This window comes from Lepus europaeus, chromosome 11 (genome assembly GCF_033115175.1).
Source record: "Lepus europaeus isolate LE1 chromosome 11, mLepTim1.pri, whole genome shotgun sequence".
NCBI lineage: Eukaryota > Metazoa > Chordata > Mammalia > Lagomorpha > Leporidae > Lepus > Lepus europaeus.
In genome coordinates, this window is record NC_084837.1 from 66,375,808 (window position 1) to 66,403,170 (window position 27,363).

A 27,363-nucleotide genomic window follows, 5' to 3' on the forward strand; every position below is an offset into this window, starting at 1 on the left:
CAGTTATTGAACTCTGGCACTGTGATTGGGGTGCTGGTATCCTAACAGCATGTTAGCTGCTGGCCCTAATGTCTGCCTCTTAAAGGGTTTTAAGGTATAATCTCATAACTAATCAGTGTTTCAATACTATCATATTCCCATTTTGTGAACTGGAATAGATACAAAGAAACTTCTTTACACTTCCAAGACTGTTTAGCTAGTCATTAGCTGAGGAAGCATTTGAAACTGAGTAATCTGGTTTCAGAAAAGAGGAGTATAACAAATATAATCTTAGGAATGTTGAAGAGAACAAAATATAGATAAGAGCAGTGGTAAGTGAAAAGGAAAATAAAGACTAGTTAGGAGCAAAAAATAAGATAAACTTGCAACAATATGAAGAACAATATGAAAAGCCAATAATATTTAGAGCAGCGAAGAGGGCATAACTACTGATGTAAAATCACTAGAAAACATCGAAGACTTTAATAGTAAATTTGAAAGCATAAATCCAATGGCAATTTTCTTTCTTTTTTTTTTTTTTTTGAAAAGTTAAAAATTCCTTAATTTTTTATTCCTGGCACCACTACCACAACTTACAGGGCAATATACCTGATGTAAAACAAAGCTACAACAGATAAAAGACCTCAGGAAAGTACACTTAATTGGCACTATGTTGCATTAATCAATAGCTGCACTTTTTGCAAATTGTGGCTATGACAGTCCTGAACAAGAAGGGTTTGCTGTTCAAGCTGCAGTGGCTTTTCTGACTGTAGATCACCATTTCTTCTGTTGTTAGATTTTTACAATTCTAATGCATTTGGGATGCCTTTCTCAATGTAGCCTGCAGCTTTTCTGGAAACTCCTCGCTCTCTGTCCTGCTAAGAACTGTAGCCCTTTTCTGCTGCAAAGTGTCCTCCTTCATTGTAACCATCACATCCTCCCCTGCCACCATATCCACCACCATGGCCTCCTCTGTGCTATAACTGGGACAACCACCAGAGTTGCCATCATCACCTCTGCCATTATGTCCTCTGCTGCCACCACCTCCACCACCATGGCCTCCTCTTCCACCGAAGTTTCCACCATGGTCAAAATTACCTACACTACCTCCACAGCCCATTAAACTGCCAGATCCCCCTCCATGGCCTCTTGGTGACCCAGCAGCAGACTGCGTCTCTTGTTTAGAAAGGGCCTTTTTCACTTCACAACTATGCCCAGTAAATGTGTGATATTTCTGAACAGTAATTTTACCAACTGTATCATGATCGTCAAAAGGATCCAAAGCAAATCCTCTTTTTTTTCCCACTCTGCCTTCTTCCATAACTTTTATGGTTTCAGTCTTGCCATACTTCTCAAAGTAGTTTCAAATTATATTCCTCTGTCTCTTCTTTAATACCACCTACAAAAATCTTCTTCACTGTTAGATGGGCACTAGGCTTTACCAGATCCTCTCTAGAAACGGCTCTCTTTGGTTCCATAACATGCCCATCAACCTTGTATGGTCAAGCACACTTTACTGCATCCACTTCTTCAACACAAGAGTAAGTAACAAACCAAAGCCCCTGGAACATTTCATTTGGGGTGTTTCTCATTACATAGTCTGAGTGTGCCCCATTTCTTAAAATATTCTCTTAAACTATCATCTGTAGTTTCAGAGCTCAAACCACCAATAAAGAGTTTCCTCAACTGCTCTAATTCCTTTGGATCATGGGTCTCCTACCCCCAGTGGTGGTGGCGGTGATGACCACAGTTGGGCTGGGGGCGGCCAGGTAGTGGTTTTATCTCCACTTTGAGACCAGACTTGCCTCTTCCAACTTGAGTTCAATCCAGTGGCGATTTTCTAGAAAGTTATTATATTAATGTATTTGTGCTGCTATAACAGAATGCTACAAAGTAATATATAAACAAAACAATTTATTTCTCATTATTCTAGAGGCTGGAAACATCAAAGACCAAGGCACAGGCAGGATTGATATCTAATGAAGGCTTCTGTCTTCTTCCAGTAATGGCGCCCTGTTACTACATTTTACAGATGGGAGACAATACTGTGTCCTTTGATGGCAAAAAAGCAAAAGAGAGCATACCTTCTACCTTAAACTCTTTCATAAAAATTGTAATCCCATTCATAAGAGTGGAGACTTCATGAGCTAACCACCTCCTAAAAGTCCCACTCCTTAATATTACCACAATGGGGGTTAAGTGTCAACATGAGTTTCAGAAGGCCCACATTCAAAAATTGTGAATTGCCAAAATTGAATCAAGAAAGTTTAAAAACTTGAAAGAAAAAAAAACAAAAACAATACCCATTGAAGTTGACTAAGTAAGGGGCCAGCATTGTGTCACAGTGGGTTAAGCTGCTGCTTGTGACATTGGCATCCTATGTCAAAGTGCTGGCTTGATTCCCAACTGCTCACTTCCAGTCCAGCTTCCTGCTAATGTGCTTGGGAAAGCAGCAGATGATGGCACAAGTACGTGAGTCCCTGTCATCCATGTGGAGAAGACCTGGATGGAGTTACTGGCTCCTGACTTCAGGTTGATCTGGTTCTGGGGAGTAGTATCTCCTTTCCTCTGTGTCACTCTGCCTTTCAAATATATAAATATATCTTTTGTTAAAGAATTGAATGGAGGGGCCAGTGCTGTGATGTAGTTACCCAAGTCACCACCATATGGGTGCCAGTTCAAGTTCTGGCTGCTTCACTTCTGTTCCAGCTCCCTAATAATACACCTGGGAAAACAGTGGTAGATGGGCCAAATGCTTGGGCCCTTGCACCCATATGGGAGACCCAGATAAAGCTTCTGGCTCTGGTTTTGACCTGGCTCTCCCCTGGCTGTTGTGGGCATTCAGGGAGTGAAGAAGGTCCCTCTCCCTCTCCCTCCCTCTCTCCCTCCCCTTCTCCCTCCCCTCCCTGTCCCCCTTCTCCCTCCCCAATTCCCTCTCCTCCTCTCCCCCTCCTCCTCTCCCTCCTTCCCTCCCTGCTTTCCCTAACTGCCACCCTCGATTTTTTTTTCTTTCTTTGCAAAAACTAGTGGGGCAGATATTTGACATAGTGATAAAGATGCTATGGGGGGGGGGTGTGATGCTATGGCATAGCGTGTAAAGCCATCGCCTGTGGTGCTGAAATCCCATATGGGCGCTGGTTCTAGTCCTGGCTGCTCCACTTCTGATTCAGCAGAAGTAGATCCAGTAGAAGTAGATCCAGTAGAAGATGGCCCAAGCCCTTGGGCCCTTGCCTCTGCATGGGAGACCCGGAAGAAGCTCCTGGCTGCTGGCTTCCGATCAGCACGGCTCCAGCTGTTGTGGCCAATTGGGGAGTGAACCAGTGGATGGAAGACCTCTGTCTCTACCTCTCCTTTCTCTGTGTATTTCTTTCAAATAAAAAAAAAAAAAAAGATGCTATTTGACATGTCTGCATCCCATCTCAGTTCTAGATTTGAGTCTCAACTCTACTCTCCATTCTACCTTCCTGTTTATGTGTACTCTGGAAGATAACTGGTTATAGCTCGAATAGTTGGATTCCTGCAACCCTGATGGGAAACCTGGACTGAGTTCTTAGAACGCAGCTTTGGCCTGGCTCAGCCCTAGCTGTTGCAGGCATTTAGGGAGTGAATTAATACATAAGAGATTCTCTCTGTCTCTGTCTCTTTGCCTTTCAAATAAATTAAATAAATAAATAGTTTAAAATACTGGTGAAATTGATCAAATGTGGCACAGAGACAAAGATGGCACAAATTCTTAGTATCAAGAATGAAAAAATTAATAAGATCCTGAAAATAATATTAGAACATTTCTTAAGAGGTATTATGAGGTTATTGCCATAATACTTGAAAATTTAGGTGAGAAAGACGATGACCTAGAAAATACCTCTCTACAAAATAGACACAGAAAGATAAGGAAAATCTAGTCGTATGCCTAAAATACTGAATCTGTAATTTAAAAGTTTCTCCTAATGAAGTTTCTGAGGCTGAATCATTTCACTGGTTAAGTCTCTCCTGTTTACAGAGAAAATAGAATCAATCTAACATAAACTCTTTGAAAAAATTGAAAACAAAGAAATATTTCCCAATTCATTTTATGAGGCCAGAATAAATTGACAGGAAAATTGGGAGTATTATGAGAAAGGAAAATTACAGGACAGTTTCTCTTATTAACATGGTTATAAAATTTCTGAAAATATTAGTATATTTAATCAAGAGACATAAAAATTATTTACATGTTGATTATGTTGAATTTATTCTGAAAATGCAAAGATTTTTTTAAAGATTTATTTATTTATTTGAAAGTTGAAGTTACACAGAGACAGAAAGAGAGGCAAAGGCAGAGAGAGAGAGAGAGAGAGAGAGAGGTCTTCTATCTGCTGGTTCACTCCCCAGTTGGCTGGAACAGCCGGAGCTCTTCCAGGTCTCCCACACGGGTGCAGGGGCCCAAGGGCTTGGGCCATCTTATATTACTTTCCCAGGCCACAGCAGAGAGCTAGCTGATTTGGCAGTGGAACAGCTGGGAATGGAACTGGTGCCCATATGGGATGCTGGCACTGCAGACGGCAGCTTTATCTGCTACGCCACAGCACCTGCCCTATTTGTTTGATATATGAAAAGCAATCTGGGGGCCTGGGCCGTGGCTCACTTGGTTAATCCTCTGCCTGCGGCGCCTGCATCCCATATGGGCGCCGGGTTCTAGTCCCGGTTGCTCCTCTTCCAGTCCAGCTCTCTGCTGTGGCCCGGGAGGGCAGTGGAGGATGGCCCAAGTGTTTGGGCACCTGGCTCCTGGTTTCGGATTGGCACAACACCAGCCGTAGCAGCCATTTGGGAGTGAACCAACGGAAGGAAGACCTTCCTCTCCTCTCATTGTCTATAACTCTACCTGTGAAATAAAAAACAGAAAGAAAGAAAAAGAGAGAGAGAGAGAGAGAGAGAGAGAGAGAGAGAAAGAAAGAAAGACAATCTGTGTGTCACAGTACATGAACAAAAAATATGAGAATAATTTAAAGTTATGTCAATAGTTATGAAGAGGCCGGCGCCGTGGCTCACTTGGCTAATCCTCTGCCTGCAGCACCGGCACCCCGGATTCTAGTCCCGGTTGGGGCGCTGGATTCTGTCCCGGTTGCTCCTCTTCCAGTCCAGCTCTCTGCTGTGGCCCGGGAAGGCAGTGGAGGATGGCCCAAGTGCTTGGGCCCTGCACCCTCATGGGAGACCTGGAGGAAGCACCTGGCTCCTGGCTTCGGATTGGCGCAGTGCGCCGGCCGTAGCAACCATTTGGGGGGTGAGCCAACAGTAGGAAGACCTTTCTCTCTGTCTCTCTCTCTCTCTCTCAGTGTCTAACTCTACCTGTCAAAAAAAAAATTAGTTATTAAGAAAATATTTGAGGGAGTTCAATGTGTATTTGTGGAAAAAAAAACACATTTATTTTTTAAATTTATTTGAAATGCAGAGTTACAGAGAGAGAGAGAGAGGGAGGGAGAGACAGAGAGAATCGTCCATCTTCTGGTTCATACTCCAAATGGCCAAAACAGCCAGAGCTGAAATCAGAAGCCTGGAGCTTCTTCTGCATCTCCCACATGAGTACAGGGGTACAAATACTTGGGCCATCTTATGCTGTTTTCCCAGGCACATTAGCAGGAGGCTGAATCAGAAGTGAAGCAGCCGGTACTCAACTGGCACTATATGCGATGTGGGTGTTGCAGGCAGTGGTTTAACCCACTACACCAAAACACCAGCCCCTACACATTTATTTATTTATTTATTTATTTTTAAAGATTTATTTATTTATTTGAAAGTCAGAGTTATAGAGAGAGAGGAGAGGCAGAGAGAGAGAGAGAGAAGTCTTCCATCCAGTGGTTCACTCCCCAGTTGGCCGCAATGGCCGGAGCTCTGCTGATCTGAAGCCAGGAGACAGGAGCTTCTTCCAGGTCTCCCATGTGGATGCAGAGTCCCAAGGACTTGGGCCATCTTCTACTGCTTTTCCAGGCCATAGCAGAGAGCTGGATCGGAAGTGGAGCAGCCAGGTCTTGAACCGGTGCCCATATGGAATGCTGGCACTTCAGGCCAGGGAGTTAACCCACTGCGCCACAGCACCGACCCCAACTTATTTATTTTTAAAGATTTATTAATGGGGCCATCTGGGGAGTGAACCAGTGGATGGAAGACCTCTCTCTGTGTCTCTGCCTCTCTCTGTAACTCTGTCTCTCAAATAAATAAAATAAATCTTTAAAAAAAATTATTTATTTGAAAGTTAGAGTTACGGAGAGAGAGAGGACTTCCATCCTCTGGTTCACTCTCCAAATGGCTGCAACAGCCAGGGCTGGGCCTGGCTGAAGCGAGGAGCCACGAACTTCTTGTGGGTCTCTAATGTATGTTCAGGGACTCAAGCCCTTGGGCCATTTTCTGCTTTCCCAGGCTTGTTTGCAGGGAGCTGGATCAGAAATGGAGCAACCAGGACTGGAGCTGACACCCATATGGGATGCCAGCATTGCTGGTGGTAGCTTAAACCTCTAGGCCCCAATGCCAGCCCCAACACACTTTTTCTTTCAAAAAAAAAAAGATTATTTGGAACGCAGAGTGACAGAGAGGGAGAGAGATCTTGTAGCTACTGGTTCACTCCCCAAATGAACATAACAGCCAAGGCTGAAGACAGGAGCCAGGATCTCCATCTGGGTTTCCCATATGGGTGGTAGTAGCCCAAACATTTAGGCCATCTTCTGCACCTGGAAGGCTGGGTCAGAAGGGGAGGAGCCAGGACTTGAATGGCACTCCTATATGGGATGCCAGCTTTACAAGCAATGGCTTAAGCTACTGCACCATGGTGCATGTCCCAAAACAAGAATCTTTAAAGAAAATAGGATTAGAAAGTAATTTCCTTAGCCTGATAAACAGTGTCCACAAAAATCCTATAACAAACGAAGTTAATGATCAGTTGTCAGAAACCTTTACCGTGAACATGAGGATGTACCCAGCATCATCAAATTTTTACTGTAGCTCCTAGTCAATGATATAAAGCACAAGAAAAGGAAATAAACAGTGTAGGGATTGGAAAGGAAGGTGTAATAGATATTATTTATAAACAGCATAATTTATTTTTTTTTTGGACAGGCAGAGTGGATAGTGAGAGAGAGAGAGAGAGAGAGACAGAGAGAAAGGTCTTCCTTTTTGCTGTTGGTTCACCCTCCAATGGCCGCTGTGGCCAGCGCATCGCGCTGATCCAAAGCCAGGAGCCAGGTGCTTCTCCTGGTCTCCCATGCAGGTGCAGGGCCCAAGGACTTGGGCCATCCTCCACTGCCTTCCCGGGCCATAGCAGAGAGCTGGCCTGGAAGAGGGGCAACCGGGATAGAATCCGGCACCCCAACCGGGACTAGAACCCGGTGTGCCGCGCTGCAAGGCGGAGGATTAGCCTGTTAAGCCACGGCGCCGGCCAAACAGCATAATTTTATATGTAAAAAGTTCAAAGTATTAAATGTATTTTGCAAAATTAATAGGTACAGGGTTAATATAAAAACTAATTGTATTTCAGATGAGATCAGGTGCATTCAAGGTGGTATGGCTGTAGACAAAACTAATTGCATTTCTATATGGAAGAGATGGATTTAAAAAGTAAAATATTAAATAAATAACATTTTAATAGCATGAAAATGTGTTAGGTAGCTTGAAAAAAAATTAACAGAGGGAGGTGTTGTGGCACAGTTGGTTGTGTCACCACCTGTAATACCAGCTTCCCAAATGAGTGCTAGTTAGAGTCCTGGCTGCTGCCCTTCGATGCAGCTCACTGCTAATGTGCCTGGGAAAGCAGCTGAACATGGCCCAAGAACTTAGACCCCTGGAACCCAAATGGGAGACCTGGAAGAAGCGTCTGGCTCCCGGTTTCTTCCTGGCCCAGCCTTGGGCATTGCGGCCACTTGGGAAATGAACCAGTGGATGAAAGCTCGCTCTCGCTCTGGCTCTCTCGCTCTCTCTCTCTCTCTCTCTCTCTCTCTTTGTAACTCTGCCTTTAGAGATCTTCCGTCTGCTGGTTTACTCCCTAAATGGCTGCAACAGCTGGAGCTGGGACGATCCAAAGCCGGGAGCCAGGAGCTTCTTCTGGATCTCCGACATGGTGCAGGGCCCCAAAGACTTGTGCAATGTATGGTTGCTTTCCCAGTGCATTAGCAGGGAGCTGGTTTGGAAGTGGAGCAGCCAAGACTCGAACTGGAGCCCTGTAAGATGTCGGCACCAAAGGCAGTGGCTTTACCTGCTACACCACAGTGCTGGCCCCATAAATAAATCTTTAAAAAAATTAGGAACAGATTTTAAAGAACTTCTAAAAACTGCAAAAATTTTTTATGTAAATTAGCTAGTACAGAAGTAAATCCATGTCTGTGGATTATAAAACTCCATAGTTCAAAGATGTTAATTTTTCTCAGATCTAGAATGTCAGTGCAGTCCCAAATCATTTCAGCTTGGTTTTGTTTATGGAAGAAATTGATAAGCTGACTCTTAAAATTTGTGTGTAAAATGCAAAGGAGTAAGAACAGCTAAGGTCCAGGGCTGTGGTGTAGAAGATAAAGCCACAGCCTGTGGCACCAGCATCCCATATGAGTGCAGTTTAAAGTCTCGGATGCTCCACTTCCAATCCAGCTCCCTGCTAATGCATTAAGTCGTTGAACCCCTGTACCCACATGGGTTCAAGCTTTGGATCAGCCCAGCTCCAGCTTTTGCAGCCATTTGAGGAATGAATTAGCAGATGAAAGACATCTCTCTCTCTCTCTGCCTTTGAAATAAATAAATCTTAAAAAAAAAAAAAAAAAGAACGACCTAGACAGTCTAAGAATAAAACAAAGATTTCTATCGTCAGATAACCACAATTTATTTTAGGAAAGCAGGACACTTTAAAATTTTATTTACTTATTTACCCTAAAGACAGAGAAACAGATAGAGATTTCCCATCACTTGTTAACTGCCTGCCTGCAGCAGGTTTCCCATATCAGTTTTAGGGACCCTTCAGCCATCACCTGCTGCCTCCCAGTGTCTTCACTGGTAGGAAGCGGGAATCAGAAACAGCTCGGACTCCAACGCAAGTACTCCAATATGGGATGCAGGCATCTCAGCATCTTAACCACTGTACCAAATGCTTGTACCTCATAATTTATTGTGAAGTTGTTATTGATAAGGTAATTAAGTATGGTATTTGCACAGGACTGGATATTGGATTGACAGGACAGAATAGATAGAATCCAGAAACTGACCACACCTATATGATCAAGATTCAAAGATGAGTCAAGTTGATCCTGCAGTGCAGTGGAGGAGAAGGATAGTCTTTGTAGTAAGCAGTGCTGGGACAAGTGGGTAGCCATATAAAAAAAAGTTTATCTTGATCCTCCCCATATCACATGATATACAAAATTAAGCTCAAGATGGGTTGCAGATTTGAAATTTTAAATTAAGAAAACAGAATATCTTCATGATATAGCGTAGGCTGGAATTTTATAAACCAGGTAACAAAATAAGCTAGCTCTCAGAAAAACAGCTAAATTATACTTAATTAAAATTAAGAATTTCTTTTCATCAAAAGACCAAGAAGAATAAGATGCATATAGCCTACAACTTAGCACCTTCTACCTAACCAGAAACAACCTTACGTGTTACAGGAGGCATGTGCAAGAATGTTCATATTTATTACATTGAAAATTAGAAACAAATGTTCACCAATATGAGAATGAATAAATCATGGTATACATTTCTCTCTTGGTGCTTAGAGGGAGATGGTTCCAGGACCCCCTTATGATACCAAAATCCTCAGTGGCTCAGATCTTTTATATAACTAGCTTAGTGGGATGGGCAGTTTGCCTAGTGAGTAAGACTCTAGTTAGGATGCCCACATTCCATATCAAAGTACCTGGGTTCAATCCTTGGCTGCAGCTCCTGTTTCTAACTTCCTGGACCCTGGGAGCCAGCAGTGATGACTTAAGTAGTTGGGTTTCTACTACTTTGTGAGGGACCTGGATTGAGTTCTTGGTTCCTGGCTTCCCTGGCCCAACCCTGGCCATGATGGCCATTGTGGGCATTTGGGCAATGAACTGGTGGATAGATGGGTTATCTCTCTCTCTATCTCTCAAATAAATAATTTTTAAGATGGTGTGGTATTTGCATATAACCTATGTATATCTTCCCATATACTTTAAATTATCTTATAATATCTAATGAATGTAGGTCTATGTAAATAGTTGTTATAGTATATTATTTATATAATTATGACAAATAAAAATATCTGTATATGAGTAGGCACTTGGTGCAGTTTCTTCTTTTAAGATTTATTTAATTTATTTTGTTTTTTATTTTATTTATTTGAAAGACGATTACAGAATGAAGGAGGGAGAGACAGAGAGAGATCTTCTGCTGGTTCAATGAGGTGAAAGTCAGGAGCTGGGGACCCATGACTCGAGCCATTACCTAATGTCTCCCAGGGTGCACATTGTCAGGAAGCTGGAATCAGGAACAGTATTTCAAACTCAGGCACTCCAATATGGGATATGCGTATCCCAGCATCTGCCCACTCCCAAAAGAAGAATTTTTGTAGAAATGGCTTGCTCCAGTCTTTAATGTGATTTAATATTGTCTTGAGATAACATTTTTTTCTTAATATTCAGAAAGGCAGTCAAACTTGGTATACAAGAATTTGTTGGGCCCTACACTGTGGTGTAGTAGGCTAAGCCTCTGCCTGTGGCCCCAGCATCCCATATGGACACTGGTTCATGTCCCGGCTGTTCCTCTTCTGAACCAGCTTTCTGCTTGTGGCTTGGGAAAGCAGTAGAAGATGGCCCAAGACCTTGGGCCCCAGCACCCACTTGGGAGACCCAGAAGAATCCCCTGGCTCTTGGCTTTGGATTGACCAAGCTCCAGCTGTTGCAGCTATTTGGAGAGTGAATCCGGTGGATGGAAGACCTTTCTCTGTCTCTTCCTTTCTGTAACTCTGCCTCTCAAATAAATAAATAAAATCTTAAACAAACAAACAAACAAACAAAAACAGCTTTTCTGATGAGACCACCAGTGATTAAAAAAAAAAAGAATTTGTTATTTGGTTATTTTGAATTAAAAACTGTTTAATGCTGAAGTTGAAGTGATGTATCCAAATATTTAATGAGTGAGTATTAATGTAGTTGTTATACATATTTGTTGTATATCAAAGAAGTTGCTTGATATCAAATTGATATCAAATTGATAGCAAATTATATCCCATTTTAGGCCCCTTCATCCTGTGCTGGTGCTTAGGTGCAGGGTAAGGTGTACAGTAAGAGAAGGAGGCAGAATAGAATAGTATTTGACTTTCAAGGCAATCAGTTTGTTCACCCATTTGTCTCTTATCCTCATAACATCAGTCTTAAGGGAAAATATTAGGAAAAGGGATGCCTGTGGATTGTGTCAAAAAGAGAAAAGAGCAGTTGAACCTACAGAGAAGTTTTTAGCCATCAATCATTGCTACCATGCTTCTTTCATGTCTTTGACCTCCTTTCTTTCCATACATAGTTGATTAATAGATTCATTCCTGTGACTGCTACATTCAGGTCTGAGACAAAATGAGTTTAGTCTTTTTGCCTCAGTATGTTCCTAATAATGAAATCAAAGTAAACAAAATGCAGTCGGTAGTTTCCTTACATCTTATTTGTTTTTAGGTATTTATTTATGTCAGAGACAGGGAGATAGAGATAGGGAAGGAGAGGAAAAGGGAGAGGGAGAGAGGGAAAGAGGAAGGGGGATAGCAAAGTTGGGAGAGGAGAGGGAAGGAAAAGGAGAGGTCCCATCCACTGGTACAATCCCCAAATGCCTGCAGTAACTGGTACTGGCCCTTTGTTGATGCCAAGAACCAGGAACTCCAGTACAAGTTGCCCACTTGGTTGCAGGAATCCAATTACCTGAGCCATCTCCACTGCCTCCCAGGGTCTGCATTAGTAGGAAGCTGGAGTTAGGAGCTGTGATATTGAAGGTATGTACTCTGACATGAAATGTAGTATCCGAACTGGCATCTTAGCTGATAGTCTGAATGCCCATCACCTCTACATATTCTTTTGTGAAGAAAGCCTGCAGTAATATTGTTAAAATTTTTATACCACCCCCCCTTCAGGTCTCAGGATTCTAACTCATGTCTCAACAGATTATAAATGATCATGTATCATTTACCCTCAGGGATAATTGAATAGTCAAAGCTCTACTTATTGAATAACACAAGAGTCAGTGAATGAAATGAAAGTGAATATAACCTATAGATAAATACTAGAGAAAGAAGTCGCCTTTTTTTTTTTTTATTTTTATTTTTTGACAGGCAGAGTGGACAGTGAGAGAGAGACAGAGAGAAAGGTCTTCCTTTTGCCGTTGGTTCACCCTCCAATGGCTGCTGCAGCCAGCGCATCTCGCTGATCCAATGGCAGGAGTGAGGTGCTTCTCCTGGTCTCCCATGGGGTGCAGAGTCCAAGCACTTGGGCCATCCTCCACTGCACTCCCTGGCCACAGCAGAGAGCTGGCCTGGAAGAGGGGCAACCGGGACAGGATCGGTGCCCCGACCGGGACTAGAACCCGGTGTGCCGGTGCCACAAGGCGGAGGATTAGCCTGTTGAGCCACGGCGCCGGCCAGAAGTCGCCTTTTAAAGTAAGCTTTCCAGGATCTGTATTGTATATTGATAGGATTCAAAATACTTTCAATAGTGATTTGATATGTTGCTTCTTTCTCTGTGTTCTCATGTTTAAGCAGTTGGGATGAAGTTATCTTATTGCTGATGGAGTATATGTCAGTCATTTTCAGCAAGTTGCAAGAGTGAATGTAATGTTTAGTTGCACAGTTTAATTTTGCTACAATGTAAGGAAATCTGGGGTTACAAACTAAATATAACTCTATACTTGTGTTACTCCCCTAGTTGGGCATAACTTTAACATTGTGGTTCCTGAAGGACAAAGTTGAATTAAAGGGTATCAAATAGGTGAAATAATTTAGTGATGAAGTCTACTACTTAATCCTTGTCAAAACACAGATTTATTCCATCATGTGATAATTGTATCCTCATTACTTATTTCTACCCTTCCTAAATAGTTATTCACCAAGATCACTCCTTTGACTTAGAACTGTTTTCTGTATATTTTTATTTCCTAAATTGTCCATTCATAGTTTAGCTTGTGATCTTGAAGTATGTGTTTTAAATCTACATGTCTAGCCCTCACTTCACACTTAGCATCCAGATCTATATTTCCATGCGTCTGTGAAGACATTTTCATTTGAATATCTTAGTGTAATATATCTCAGTATATCTAAAGCAACATTGGGGCAGGCACCGTGGCTCACTTGGCTAATCCTCCACCTGTGGTGCCGGCACCCCAGGTTCTAGTCCCAGTTGGGGCGCCAGATTCTGTCCCAGTTGCTTCTCTTCCAGTCCAGCTCTCTGCTGTGGCCCGGGAAGGCAGTGGAGGATGGCCCAAGTGCTTGGGCCCTGCACCCGCATGGGAGACCAGGAGGAAGCATGTGGCTCCTGGCTTCGGATTGGCGCAGTGCACCTGCCGTAGTGGCCATTTGGGGGGTGAACCAGCGGAAGGAAGATCTTTCTCTCTCTCTCTGACTCTCCCTGTCCAAAAAAAAAAAAAAAAAAAAAAAAAAAAGAAGCAACATTGGTTTTCCCATGCTTTTTCAATTGTCCTGTTTTAGGTGTTACTACCATTATTTTTTTATTCCAGGCTACTATTCTAAGGTCATTCTTTGACTCTTTCCATTCCATTATGCTATATATTCAGTTTGTCATTGATTGACCCATTCCTAACCTTTCTTCTGTCTTCCTGGTCTGAGTTTTCACAGCTTCTTACTTGACTAGTTACTGGATAAAGCAGATGGGATTTCTGTTTCAAGGAGTGTAAAAGAAATTATGACAACTGTTTATTGCCTCTTACATTAACTTTAGAGTCACTCTGTGTCACACTGAAACTGACTATAACAAAGGTTCCATGTTCAGATATCACTTTCTAGTTCATTGTGCTGTTTAGCATAAATAACATCTCTTTCTATTTTTTTTTTGACAGGCAGAGTGGATAGTGAGAGAGAGAGAGACAGAGAGAAAGGTCTTCCTTTTTGCCTTTGGTTAACCCTCCAATGGCTGCTGCGGCCGGCGCATCACGCTGATCCGAAGCCAGGAGCCAGGTGCTTCTCCTGGTCTCCCATGCAGGTGCAGGGCCTAAGGACTTGGGCCATCCTCCACTGCCTTCCTGGGCCATAGCAGAGAGCTGGCCTGGAAGAGAGGCACCCCAACCGGGACTAGAACCCGGTGTGCCAGCGCCGCAAGGTGGAGGATTAGCCTGTTAAACCACGGCGCCAGCCTATAATTATTTTTATGCATCTTTGTCTTCTACTATACTGAATAGCAGGTGGAAATAGTAACCTTATTTTTGTATCACAATGTCTAGCACAGTACCTATCATGTCAGTGAGTCTTTGCTGGATAGATCCATAAAAGAGTATTATAAAGGAGTTATTGTTGGGGGCCTGCTTTGTGGCCCAGCAGTTTGGACTGCCATCTGTGATGCCAGCATCCCTTATGAGTACTGGTTTGAGTCCCAGCTGCTTCACTTCCATTCCATCTCCCTGCTAATGAGCCTGAGAAAGTAGTAGATGACCCGAGTTCTTGGACCCCTGCACTCATTTGGGAGACTCAGGTGGAGTTCCAGACTCCTGGCTGTGGCCTGGTTCAGCCCTGGCTTTTGAGGCCATTTGAGGAGTGAACTATCATATGGAAGATTGATCTCTCTCTCTCTCTTCCCTCTATGCCTTTCAAATAAATAAATTTTTAAAAAGAGCATTGTAGATAACTTTCATGTACTTTGTGATTTGATTCAAGCAAAGACTTTATGAACTGGACTTAGGAAGCCTTTTAAAAATCTCTAACTTGAAAGATCTTCCATAGTTATCTCTAATTTGCTTGTCCAAATTTTCTAACTTCTAATATAAATCCGGTCATGTAAGTTTCTACTGTCTTCTTTTTGTTTTCTTTCAAGATTTATTTATTTTATTTCAAAGTCAGAGTTACACTGAGAAGGAAAAGCAGAGAGAGAGAGAGAGAGGTCTTCCATCTGCTGGTTCATTCCCTAATTGGCCACAATGGCCGAAGCTATGCCGATCCAAAGCCAGGAGCCAAGAGCTTTTTCTGAGTCTCCCACGCGGGTGCAGGGGCCCAGGATTTGAGCCATTTTTCACTGTTTTCTCAGGCCATAGCAGAGAGTTGGATCGGAAGTAGAGCAGCTGGGTCTCAAACTGGCGCCCTCTATTATCTAATTTTTTTTTTTTTTTTTTTTGGACAGGCAGAGTAGATAGTGAGAGAGACAGAGAGAAAGGTCTTCCTTTTTGCTGTTGGTTCACCCTCCAATGGCCGCTGCGGCCGGCGCATCGCGCTGATCCGAAGCCAGGAGCCAGGTGCTTCTCCTGGTCTCCCATGGGGTGCAGGGCCCAAGCACTTGGGCCATCCTCCACTGCCTTCCCGGGCCATAGCAGAGAGCTGGCCTGGAAGAGGGGCAACCGGGATAGAATCCGGCACCCCAACCGGGACTAGAACCCGGTGTGCCGGTGCCGCAAGGCGGAGGATTAGCCTGTTAAGCCACGGCACCGGCCCTATTATCTTCTTAATACCCTTTATTCTTCTCTGTTCTTTAAATGCTTCTTTCTTTCCCTCTGTCATAGTCAAATATGTTTGCCTCCTTTTTGAAACCTTTGCTTCTGACTCTAACCTATGTTGGTATGTTGCCTGGCAACTGTATACTTTAGTAGTCTGTTACATTGATCAGCATTATACATTTTTATCCACATGATCATATTCATTTATTATTTAATCTGAAGTTTGATCTCCCCAACTTGATTGGCAACTTTATGTAGTTAGTACTGCTCTTTTTCTTCTCTTATTGTCTATGAGAGTTTTAGAAATATGAAATTAAAGGTTAGCTTCTACAGATGAGACAATTCTATGTATGAAGTAGCACAGATTACTATTTAACAAAAGCCAGTTGATTGGTCATTCATTCTTGTTGTTAATTTTTATTAGCTCTGTCATTGTAATTATAATTTTTTTGTTTTTGTTTTTGTTTTTTGTTGTTTTTTGGGCTAGGCAGAGTTAGACAGTGAGAGAGAGAAACAGAGGATGGAAGACCTCTTCCGTTGGTTCACTCCCCAAGTGGCTGCTACGGCAGGCGCGCTGCGCCGATCCAAAGCCAGGAGCCACATGCTTCCTCCTGGTCTCCCATGCGGGTGCAGGGCCCAAGCACTTGGGCCATCCTCCACTGCCTTCCCAGGCCACAGCAGAGAGCTGGATTGGAAGAGGAGCAACTAGGACAGAATCCGGTGCCCCAACTGGGACTAGAACCTGGGGTGCTGGTGCCGCAGGTGGAGGATTAGCCAAGTGAGCCATGGCGTGGGCCATTGTAATTATAATATTAAACTTTATGGGGCCGGCAGTGGGTTAACACCCTGGCCTGAAGCACCGGCATCCCATATGGTCACAGGTTTTAGTCTCAGCTGCTCCTCTTCCGATCCAGCTCTCTGCTACGGCCTGGGAAAGCAGTGGAAGATGGCCTGAGTCCTTGGGCTCCTGCACCCACACAAGAGACCAAGAAGAAACTCCTGGCTCCTGACTTTGGATCAGTGCAGCTCCAGCCATTGTAGCCAATTGGGAAGTGAACCATTGGACAGAAGATCTCTCTCTCTCTCTCTCTACCTCTTCTCTCTCTGTGTAATTCTGACTTTCAAATAAATAAATAAATATTTAAAAAAAAAACAACTTTATGACTGAATTCAGGCTATTCAGATCATTAGTCAACTTTTTTTTTTTTTTAAGGTTTTATTTTATTTACTTGAGAGGTAGAGTTACAGACAGTGAGAGGAAGATACGGAGAGAAAGATCTTCCATCCATTGGTTGACTCCCCAGAGGGCTGCAATGGCCAGAGCTGAGTCAATCCAAAGCCAGGAGATAGGCACTTCTTCCGGGTCTCCCATGTGGATGAAGAGGACCAGGTGGGCCATCTTCTACTGCTTTCCCAGGCCACAGCAGAGAGCTGGATTGGAAGTAGAGCAACCGGCACTAGAACCAGCGCCCATAAGGGATGCTGCCATCACAGGCAGAGGGTTAACTGACTGCACTGCAGTGCCAGCCCCAGCCAATTGACTTTAAGAAAAGAAACTTTAGATTGTTCTCTTTTGTGTAGCTGTCAACAGGATACAGCAGGTTAAGCTGCTGCTTGCAATGCCAGCACCATATATAAGTGTACCAGTTTGAGTCCCACCTACTCTGCTTCCGATCGAATTTCCTGCTAATGTGTCCTGGGAAGCAGCAAATGATGGCCCTGATAGCCCACGTAGGTGGGCCACTGCAAGCATATGGGAGACCCAGATGGAGTTTCTGGCTGCTGGCTTCAGCTCGACTCAGCCCATGCCTTTGGAACCATTTGGGGAGCTAGTGAACAGATGGAAGACCAATCAGTGTTTTTCTCTCTCTCGCCCTCTCCCTTCCTCCTGCCTTCTTGCTCTCCATCTTCTCTCTGTCACTCTGCCTTTCAAATAAATAAATAAAATTAACAAAATAAATCTTTAAAAAATTTTTCTGTTGGGGGGCCAGCACTGTGGTGCAGCAGGTTAAAGCCCTGGCCTGAAACAATGGTATCCCATATGGGCACCAATTCTAGTCCCAGCTGCTCCTCTTCTGATCCAGCTCTTTGCTATAGCCTGGGATAGAAGTAGAAGATGGCCCAAGTGCTTGGGCCCCTGCACCCGTGTGGAGACCCAAAGAAGCTCCTGGCTCCTGGTTTTGGATCAGTGCAGCTCCGGCCATTGTAGCCATCTGGGGAGTGAACCAGTGGATGGAAGACCTCTTTCTCTGTCTCTACTTCTCTCTGTAACTCTGTCTTTCAAATAAATAAAATAAATTTTTAAAAAAATTTATTCTGTTGGAATATTACAAAAGTTATAAGTGGACCATTTCTTTAATTAATTAACCATATCTGATAATATTAATAAATTATAGTTGTCTGTATTTTGTAACTGATAAAAATGGAAAAGGCTGCTGAAAGAAATAATGTACTTCAAAAACTCACTGGTAACTACTATACTTAAGTGTTTATATGTTTAAAGCAGCAGTTTTACATTACATAAAGATTATTTAACTGCACCAGCTGTTTTGTCCACAAATGAATATTGCATATTAGGAAAAGAAAATACAGATATCTATAAATTTCCTATTTTCCTGCTTATATTGGCATCATTTTATTTTATCACCAGAAAAAAATGTAATAACATCAAGGAATGGGCATTGTGGCTCTACAGATTAACCTGCTGTCTGTGCTGTTGGCATCCCATACTGTACTGCTATTTCTTTCTTTTTTTTTTAATTTAAGTTTTTATTTAATGACTGCATTTTTTCATAGATACAACTTTAGGAATACTGTACTGCTAATTCAAGTCTTGCCTCTTTCACTTCCCATCTAACTTCTTGCTAATGTGCACTGAAAGGCAGTAGAAGATGATTCCTAGCTTCTGGCTTCAGCCTGAAACAGTCCTGGCTGTTGTAGGCATTTGGGAGTAAACCTGCTGGTGGAGGATTGATCTCTCCTTTTCTCTTCTCTTCTCTTCTCTTCTCTTCTCTTCTCTTCTCTTCTCTTCTCTCTTTCTTTGTTTCTTTGTTTCTTTCTTTCCCTCCCTCCCTCCCTTTCTCCCTTTCTCTCTCTCTCTTTCTTTCTTTCTTTCTATTTTAAGATTTATATATTCATTTTATTCATTTGAAAGAGTCACAGAGAGAGGAGGAGAGGCAGAGAGAAATCTTCCATCCACTGATTCACTCCCCAGATGGTTGCCACAGCCAGGGCTGGGCCAGACTGAAACCAGGAGCTTTTCTCAGGTCTCCCAAGTCGGTAGCAGGGACCCAAGCACTCAGGCCATGTTCTGCTGCTTTTCCCAGGCCTTCAGCAGGGAGCTGGATAGGAAGCTCAAACCCCATCCCCAAATGGGATGCCAGCATTGCAGGTGGTCTGCTTTATGTGCTATGCCACAACACTGGTCCCCACCTCTGCCTTTCACGTAAATAAATAAATCTTCAAAATTTTTGAAAAAGGCAGGCATTGTGGTACAGCCAGTTGAGCCACCTCATCCTCGTTGGGACATCCTCATTCCCTATCAGAGTGCCAGATTGAGTCCTGGCTTCTCTGCTTCTGATCTAGCTCCCTTCTTGTGTGCAGATGGTAGCTCAAGTGCTTAGGTTCCTGCCACCTGTATCAGGATAGACCCCCTGGCTTTGGCCCAGCCCAGCCCTGGCTGTTAGGGCCATTTGTAGAGTGAACTGGCAGATGGGAGATCTCTTGCCCCCTGTGTGTGTGTGTCAGTGCCTTTTTTTTTTTTTTTTTTTTTAACAGGCAGAGTGGATAGTGAGAGAGAGAGAGACAGAGAGAAAGGTCTTCCTTTTTGCCGTTGGTTCACCCTCCAATGGCTGCTGCGGCCGGCGCATCGCGCTGATCCGAAGCCTGGAGCCAGGTGCTTCTCTTGGTCTCCCATGCGGGTGCAGGGCCCAAGGACTTGGGCCATCCTCCACTGCCTTCCTGGGCCATAGCAGAGAGCTGGCCTGGAAGAGGGGCAACCGGCATAGAATCTGGCGCCCTGACCGGGACTAGAACCCGGTGTGCCGGTGCCTCAAGGCGGAGGATTAGCCTGTTAAGCCTCGGCGCCGGCCGTCACTGCCTTTCAAATAGATTGGTGAATCTCTGATTTTTCTTTTTTAAATTTTAGAGTCATGAAAATGGTTGTTTTATGTTACTATAATCAAGAGACAGTGTTTTTACTTGTTATGAATATGTTCATAATGTTCACAATATATTCATAACAAGATTTACTGGCTGTGAATATTTTCAAAATGAGGACTTCATGTAGGTCAACTTAATTTTCTTTTTCTAAACATTTATTTATGTATTTACTAGAAAGGCAGAGCAAAAGGAGGTAAGGGGTGGGGGGAAAAACAGAGATCTCCCATCCATTAGTTCACTCCCCAATGACTGCAACAGTCAAATAGCTTGGCTCCTCATCTCCTCTGATATCCATTTCTTTTCTTTAAGTGTATTTGGCTAACTTTTCCATTTATTTATTTATAGTACAAACCCTAACCTTATTTTGAATTTGAGTTGAATTCATTGTTTTTATTAGCTCAAGTTACTTCAGTCTTCTTTTGCCCTATACCCTCCCTCTTTAAAAGCCTATATAGGGGTTGACATTGTGGCACAGCAGGTTAAGCTACTACCTGTGATGCTAGCATCCCATATGGGCACCAGATCGAGTCCTTGTTGCTCTGCGTCTGATGCAGCTCCTGCTAATGGAAAAGCAGTAGAGAATGACCCAAGTGCTTGGTACCCTCCATCCACATAAGAGAACTGGGTGAAGCTCCTTGTTCCTGGCTTTTGCTGACCAACCCTTGCCATTATGCCCATTTGGGAAGTGAACCAGCAGGTAGAAGATTGATCTCTGTGTCTCTAACTCTGCCTTTCAAATACATAATTTTAAAAAAATATTTTTTTATTTATTCATTTGAAAGTGAGAGCCACAGTAAGAGGGGGAGAGAGAAGAGAGTGCTTCCATCTGCTGCTTTACCCCTCAAATGGCTGCAAGAACCAGAGCTGGGCCAGGCCAATGTCAGGAGCCAGGAGCTTCATCCAGGTCTCTCATATGGGTGCAGGGGCTCAAGTACTTGGGCCATCCTCTGCTGCTCTCCCAAGTACATTAGCAGAGAGCTGGACCAGAGTGGAGCAGCTGGGGCCGGAATCCAGTGTCCATTTGGGATGCTGGCACTGCAGATGGCAGCTTAACCCCCTGTAGCACAGCACCAGCCCCTAAATAGATCTTTTTGAAAGCCTATATAAGTGTAATTTGTTCTTTAACTATTGTCCTGATTTACTGTTTACCCAGCAATAAGAATTGTAGTGGCTTGGTGGTATATTGAGCATCTATAGAATTGACCAGAACCTCCATAATTCTTTTCATTTGTACTTAACCACTCTTTCCAGCAAATGAAGCTATTTTTTACTGTCTCTATGCAGTGTAAGTTTTTGAAACATACTTCAAAAATTTTAGACCTATCACAAAAGGCAAAAAATTTTAAAAGATTTTTTTACTTATTTGAAAGGTAGAGTTTTTTACAGAAAAGGAAAGACAGAGAGAGAGAGAGAGAGAGAGAGAGAGAGAGATCTTCTATCCACTGGTCTACTCCCCAGATAGCTGCAACAGTTGATCTGAAGCCAGGAGCCAGGAACAACTTCTGGGCTCCCCCTTGGGTGGCAGGGGTCAAGGACTTGGGCTATTGTTTGCTGCTTTCCCAGGCACATTAGCAGGGAGCTGGATCAGAAGTGGAGCAGTTGGGACTTGAACCCAAACCTTTATGGGATGCCAACATCACAGGTGGTAGTTTTACCCATTATGCCACAATGCCAGCCATAGAAGGTAAATTTTTAAGTTTTAGATTATTACATCTTCATAAGTTAATTTTACTCATATTTGAGGAGTTAGAATAAAAGTTTTATGGCATTTAAATTTAATGACAAAAGAGAGTTTTACTTACTTTCATGAATCAGGTCTTATTGCCTAACTTTTATTTTCAATGTGTGGTTATTGAATAGCTTTCTATAGTAGGTATTAATGTCTGTTGTTCTTGATTTACTTGTTATGAATATGTTCAAAATGAGGACTTCATGTAGGTCAACGTAATTTTCTTTTTCTAAACATTTATGTATTTACTAGAAAGGCAGAGCAAAAGGAGGTAAGGGGTGGGGGAAGACAGAGATCTTCCATCCACTAGTTCACTCCCCAAATGACTGTAACAGTCAAATCTGGACAAGGCTGCAACCAGGAGCCTGGAACTCCAGCCTGGTCTCCCACATGGGTAGCAGAGGCCTGGATGTTTAAGCCATCCTCCTCTGCCTTCCCAGATACATTTTCAGGAAGCTGGATGGGAAGTAGACTATACTGGTATTTGCAAGTGGCAATTTAACCAGTTGTGCCACAATGCCAGCCCCTAGGTCAACTTTATTAAGCTTTGACTTTTTTTTTTTTAATCTAGTTTAAGGAATGGGAAGAGATAAGCCAGAATTATGTGGGATGTTTTTTTCAAAGCACACACCACTAGGGATTCTGATTCTTACTCTTTGTCATCTGTCCTTAGAAATCCATGACTGTAGGGAATCAGTATTACTGAAGGAGCTGTTAAGTGTGTTCATTGTCTTAGTATATAAGAAGAAATTAGCCTGTGTACTACTCATTTATTTTTTAAAACATTTTAAAAATTATGTGTGGAAAGTGATATTTCATAAAATAATAAATGATAGCAAATTTCAAATATGTATATTATCTGGTTAATAAAATGATTTATTCTTGTCCTAAAGTGTTATATTAGACAATTATTTATATTAGAAAAGTCATTGGTTGGTAGGAAAACAACCCTGAATATGGTGCCCCTTTCTTTAAGAAAACATTCAAATCTGAAGTAGAAAGTACTAAAATTAACACAAAAGAGAAGTTCTTAAATAAGTAAAAGTTATTCTCAGAGTCTTCACTCCTATTTACTTATGTCTTGAATAACCTTCATGAAACGTATCCTTTTTTATAACTAGTACCTTGAAAGTTGCCAGGTTTCACTTGTCTACTTTCTGGTCTGCCTTCAGTTTAGGTCCCTTCTTTTCTTCTCTTTACTCTTGAATTAATCCTCTACCTACTTCACAGGCCGATTCTTTGATGAGAATGAATCCCCTGTTGATCCGCAGCATGGCTCTAAACTGGCGGATTATAATGGGGATGATGGTAACGTAGGTGAGTATGAGGCAGACAAGCAGGCTGAGCTGGCTTACAATGAGGAAGAAGATGGTGATGGTGGAGAGGAAGACGTCCAAGGTGAGCGTGGGCCTGGCATCCATGCTGTGACCGTGAAACCCACCTCTTAAGTTTTTTGGTTGAATTTGTGTAGACTTTCCCCCACTTAATAGTAGCAGTAAGTCTTAATATAAATAGGAAGAGATTCTGTGCAGTTTTTCAGTTGTATTGCAAATTATTATATGATAGTAGTATTTGTAGATCTGTCAATAAATTTTCATTTTTAGTTATGTGTATTACTGAAGAGTTGTAATTTGAAACTCAGAATCCTCAGAAATTATAGAATTAATTTGTTTAAAATGACTATAGATTTTACCTAAGGCAGATGTTCCCAGAAAATAATTTTTTTCTAATTTCTCATCTGAAATGTTTTCGTTATTCCAAGCCTAGGTATCCCTTTTGTTATTTAAAAAAAAAAAAAAAAAAAGGCCACAGATGGCCTCTTCTCTAATTTGGATAAGGTAATTTTACCACTGATACAGCATAGGAAGGCTGTTTTGAAATTTTTCTGACTTAGCATTTATATTAAATACTTAGTTTGTGAAGATTTGTCTTTATATGTGTAATACACAGATTCAACATATTTTCCTGTCAACTGTGTTACTTCTGAGCTTTTAACTTAGTGAAGGTTCAGAATCTACGTGTGTGCATGCAGCCCCACCCATGCATGCATGTCAGTGTGTGTTGCTTCATTGCAAGATTTTAGGTCTGTTTCTGCCTGCTTTTTTTGTTTAATAGTATTTGTAGAACTTTTTCTCTTTTCTGTAAAAGTTGGGTATGACCTTAGGGTGTGATATGTTACTGTTTTATAATATGCATGAGTTTTTTTTTTTCTCACTGTAACTTGTTTAGATTTCTTCTGTAGTTCTTTTCAAAGTAGTTACATTTTTCTTTAGGTTTATATGAATAATTGTTTTTATTAAACCCAGAAGAAAATATAGTTGTCCTAAAATTCTATACAGTTGGTTGATAAAGGGAAACTAGAAACTGACTTCCATCTCAATATTGTTTTGATAGTGCATTCTAGTTTTGGAAAAATACAGATATTGGAGGATAGAGGACAGACTAGTTAGTATTAAGTTGTATATCAATGAGAATTTCTCAAATACTTTTTGGTAAAATTGAGTAAATGATGCTTGCTTTTTCTATAATCTTAATTGTTTTCATAAACTTTAACTGTCTCTTCTCATTGCTTTTGTGATTTGTGGATTATATTTATTTGCAATTATTTATAACATTTTAAGGATTTTTCAAAATGCATGGATATTGTATCACCAATTAGATTGTAAGCTCTTGGAGGGCAGGGATTCATTTACTTTGCCTTCTGTTTTGTTTGAATCTTTTCCTTTTCTGCCTTCTTGCCTACCAGCCACAATACTTTGCACATGTGGCCCTCAATAAATGTCATTAACTGATAACTTTATGCTTTCCTCATTGAGCTTTTATTTGTGTAACTGTGACTATGGTAATAACCCATTAATTTCTGGTCTTATAACCTTGCTTAGTTTGCACTGTGAGTCTATAACTTCTATTACTTCATTGGGTAACTTTGAAGTTTTCATTAGAACGTTTAATTTCAACTATTACTGACAATTGTTTCTTAAATTTTTGTCTGTGTTAAAGTTGATGACTTTATCACAAAAACTGTTTGATATATTTATCCTTTTTGTCCAGAGTAGATAAATTTACTTCTACTGCCTTTTCTCTCTTTCTTCTACCCTTTTCCTTCCCTAACCCTGGTTCTCATTGTCATGTTCCATTTCAGATCCCCAGTACCCTCATTCTGCTGTGCATTTCTTTTCATAGAAAATAAATTCATTGATTCTAACGAATAAAAGGAAATTATGTAAGATGATATCCTCAAAGAACAGGGAGAGGATTGTTAAATTTGGAGGTTTCATTTAAAAGTGAATCTTGGCCAGTGCCCTGGCTCAACAGGCTAATCCTCCGCCTAGCGGCGCCGGCACACCAGGTTCTAGTCCTGGTCGGGGTACCGATCCTGTCCTGGTTGCTCCTCTTCCAGTCCAGCTCTCTGCTGTGGCCCGGGAGTGCAGTGGAGGATGGCCCAAGTGCTTGGGCCCTGCACCCGCATGGGAGACCAGGAGAAGCACCTGGCTCCTGCCTTTGGATCAGCGCGGTGCGCTGGACGTGGCAGCCATTGGAGGGTGAACCAACGGCAAAAGAAAGACCTTTCTGTCTCTCTCTCTCTCACTGTCCACTCTGCCTGTCAAAAAAAAAAAAAAAAAGTGAATCTTACTAGGGGTTGGGATGGCGTTAACATTTAATGTTTCTTGTCCCATTCTGGGATTCACTTGATCATAGTGGCAGGGGGATAGAGCAGCTATAAAGGGGACTTGCTTATCATAGAAAACAGAAAGATGCAAGAACATCAGCTTCAGCAAATAAAAAGGGGTAAGTTTGGGTGAGCTGACTGAAAAGGAATACTGAAGAGACCTAAATCATTTTAAACATATTTTCAGGAATCCTTTAGATATAGTACTAACTGTCCAAAAAATGGAGAGGAATATTATGGCTATTCCCTATTCTATCAGCAAATTGAATTCCATTTGCTTATTACTAAATCAGAAAATGAGGAATTTAAAAGCATTTCTTCATTGTGCCAAAGTAGAAGGAATAGCTGGGTTCTCAGACTGGATTGTGCTTATAGCCAAAGTAGTTAATAAAAGAGTATTAATAACATTAGGCAGGGAGTCAAGGGTCAGGCTGTGTGTTGCTTTTCAAGTTACTTAAACTCTCTGGGCCACAATTTCTTCATCTGCATGTGAGATGTAGAACTAGAATAGATGGTCTTTCTTGGTTTGAAAATTCTTTGTCCACATTCACAGAGGAACCACTGTTTTGTGTGAAATCACACAAATATTCTGGGAAAATGTATTTCTGATTTCTGGATGCCTGAAACACATCTATTCTCAAACCTGCGACTTTGTAGCCATTGATGTAAAAAATAAAGCATGCCTTTCAGAGGCACTGTTAAGATTCTACTGGCAGGAGCTCTTCTCTTTCTGGTAGTAGTAGTTTTTTCCTCAAGAGAATAGATTCCTAGGATTAGAGATTCCAGCAGCAGGATAAGCTTCTGGCTTCACCTAAGTACACCCTAGCTTTGTCTCAAAAATCTAGATTTGAAAGCATCTTTGGGAGCCTCTCTGCCAGTAGGGAGTTGAAGGATTCTGGCCTTATCACAGTGGTTCCTATTCATAACATATTGATCACTGCGGTCAACATAACTTGAAGAGTGTTTTCTTGTACAATTAATTGAGACCTATTTTTTCCCCTGTTAACAATCATGGTTTAGTTATATTTCTTATTCCTGGTTTTCTGAGGGATCCTAAAGGTAATAATTTATTTACATTTGACATAACAATTTTGAAAAGATTAACTCTGGGAAGACTACACATTTGATGGATAGTATATTTTTTGATTTACATTTGGCATGAAAATTTTGAAAAGATTAACTCTGGATTGGGTCGGTGCTGTGACGTAGTGGGTAAAGCCTCCGTCTGCAGGGCTGGCATCCCATATGGGCGCTGGTTCAAGTCCTGGCTACTCCACTTCCGACCCAGTTCTCTGCTATGGCCTGAGAAAGCAGTGGAAGATGTTTCAAGTCCTTGGGCCCCTGCATCTGTGTGGGAAGACCCGGAGGAAACTCCTAGCTCCTGGCTTTGGATCGGCGCAGCTCCGATTGTGGCCAATTGGGGAGTGAACTAGTGGATGGAAAACCTCTGTCTCTCTGCCTCTCCTTTCTCTGTGTAACTCTGACTTTCAAATAAATAAATAAATCTTTAAAAAAAATTAACTCTGGAAAGACTATGCATCTGATGGATAATGTATTTTTTGGCTGATTCTTTATTATAATAAGGAGATTGACATTTCCAAATTCCTTTTAATCTTCTCTTTAATCCCATACAAGTTCCAAACTTGTTTAATAGAAGATGAAATGCATACATGTTACTAACTATGGAAGGAAGCTTAGCATAGTGTTTAAGTATCTGTGTTCTGAAGTCAGACTATAGATTTGAAGCCTAACCCCATCACTTCCTAGCTCTATGAGCTTGTGAATTAAGTAGCTTCTATGCCTTAATTTCCACAAGTATAAATAGGAATAAATAAGGTTATCTGCCTCAGTTGTTGTATAGATTAAATGACTTAACATTTATTCAATACGTTGAACATGTCTTTAACACTGTAAGTACCACATAAGGGTTTGTTGAATAAAATAATTTTTAGAATGTAAAAGAAAATCTAGAATTTTTTCTCTGGGTTATACACTTTGGAGGATAGTTATACTTTGGCCTATAGATTGATTTTTATTTTCTAGTGGACCTTACTGGTTTGTTGCCCCAAATTCTTGGTTGGTAACAGTTTATTCATGGAGGTCATCTTTTCTTGACTTCAGAAAGAATATAGGAATTATTTAACAATGAGTGTCTTTATAATTTGACTTCCTTTAACGGTCATTTTGCCATTTACGGATTTTGTTGCTTTATAAAATTAACTGA

The 27,363-nt window shown here is 41.8% G+C and overlaps 1 protein-coding gene and 1 pseudogene across 3 annotated transcripts in view; one reads left to right on the forward strand and one right to left on the reverse strand.

Annotated features, from left to right (window-relative positions):
• The window catches only part of GOLM2 (golgi membrane protein 2), a 118,978-nt gene that overhangs the window by 85,865 nt on the left and 5,750 nt on the right, over positions 1-27,363 (forward strand). For 2 of the 3 annotated variants that reach the window (XR_009867310.1, XM_062205812.1), the window contains exon 9: positions 22,700-22,867. The exons of the other annotated variant lie outside the window; for it this stretch is intronic. Coding sequence is in view for 1 of the 2 variants with exons in the window: in XM_062205812.1 (XP_062061796.1) it covers positions 22,700-22,867 (168 nt within the window). In the remaining variant the exon portion in view is untranslated. The remainder of the gene's footprint in view (positions 1-22,699; positions 22,868-27,363) is intronic. 3 annotated transcript variants of the gene reach the window in all.
• Positions 858-9,600, reverse strand: LOC133769722 (heterogeneous nuclear ribonucleoprotein A3-like; annotated as a pseudogene).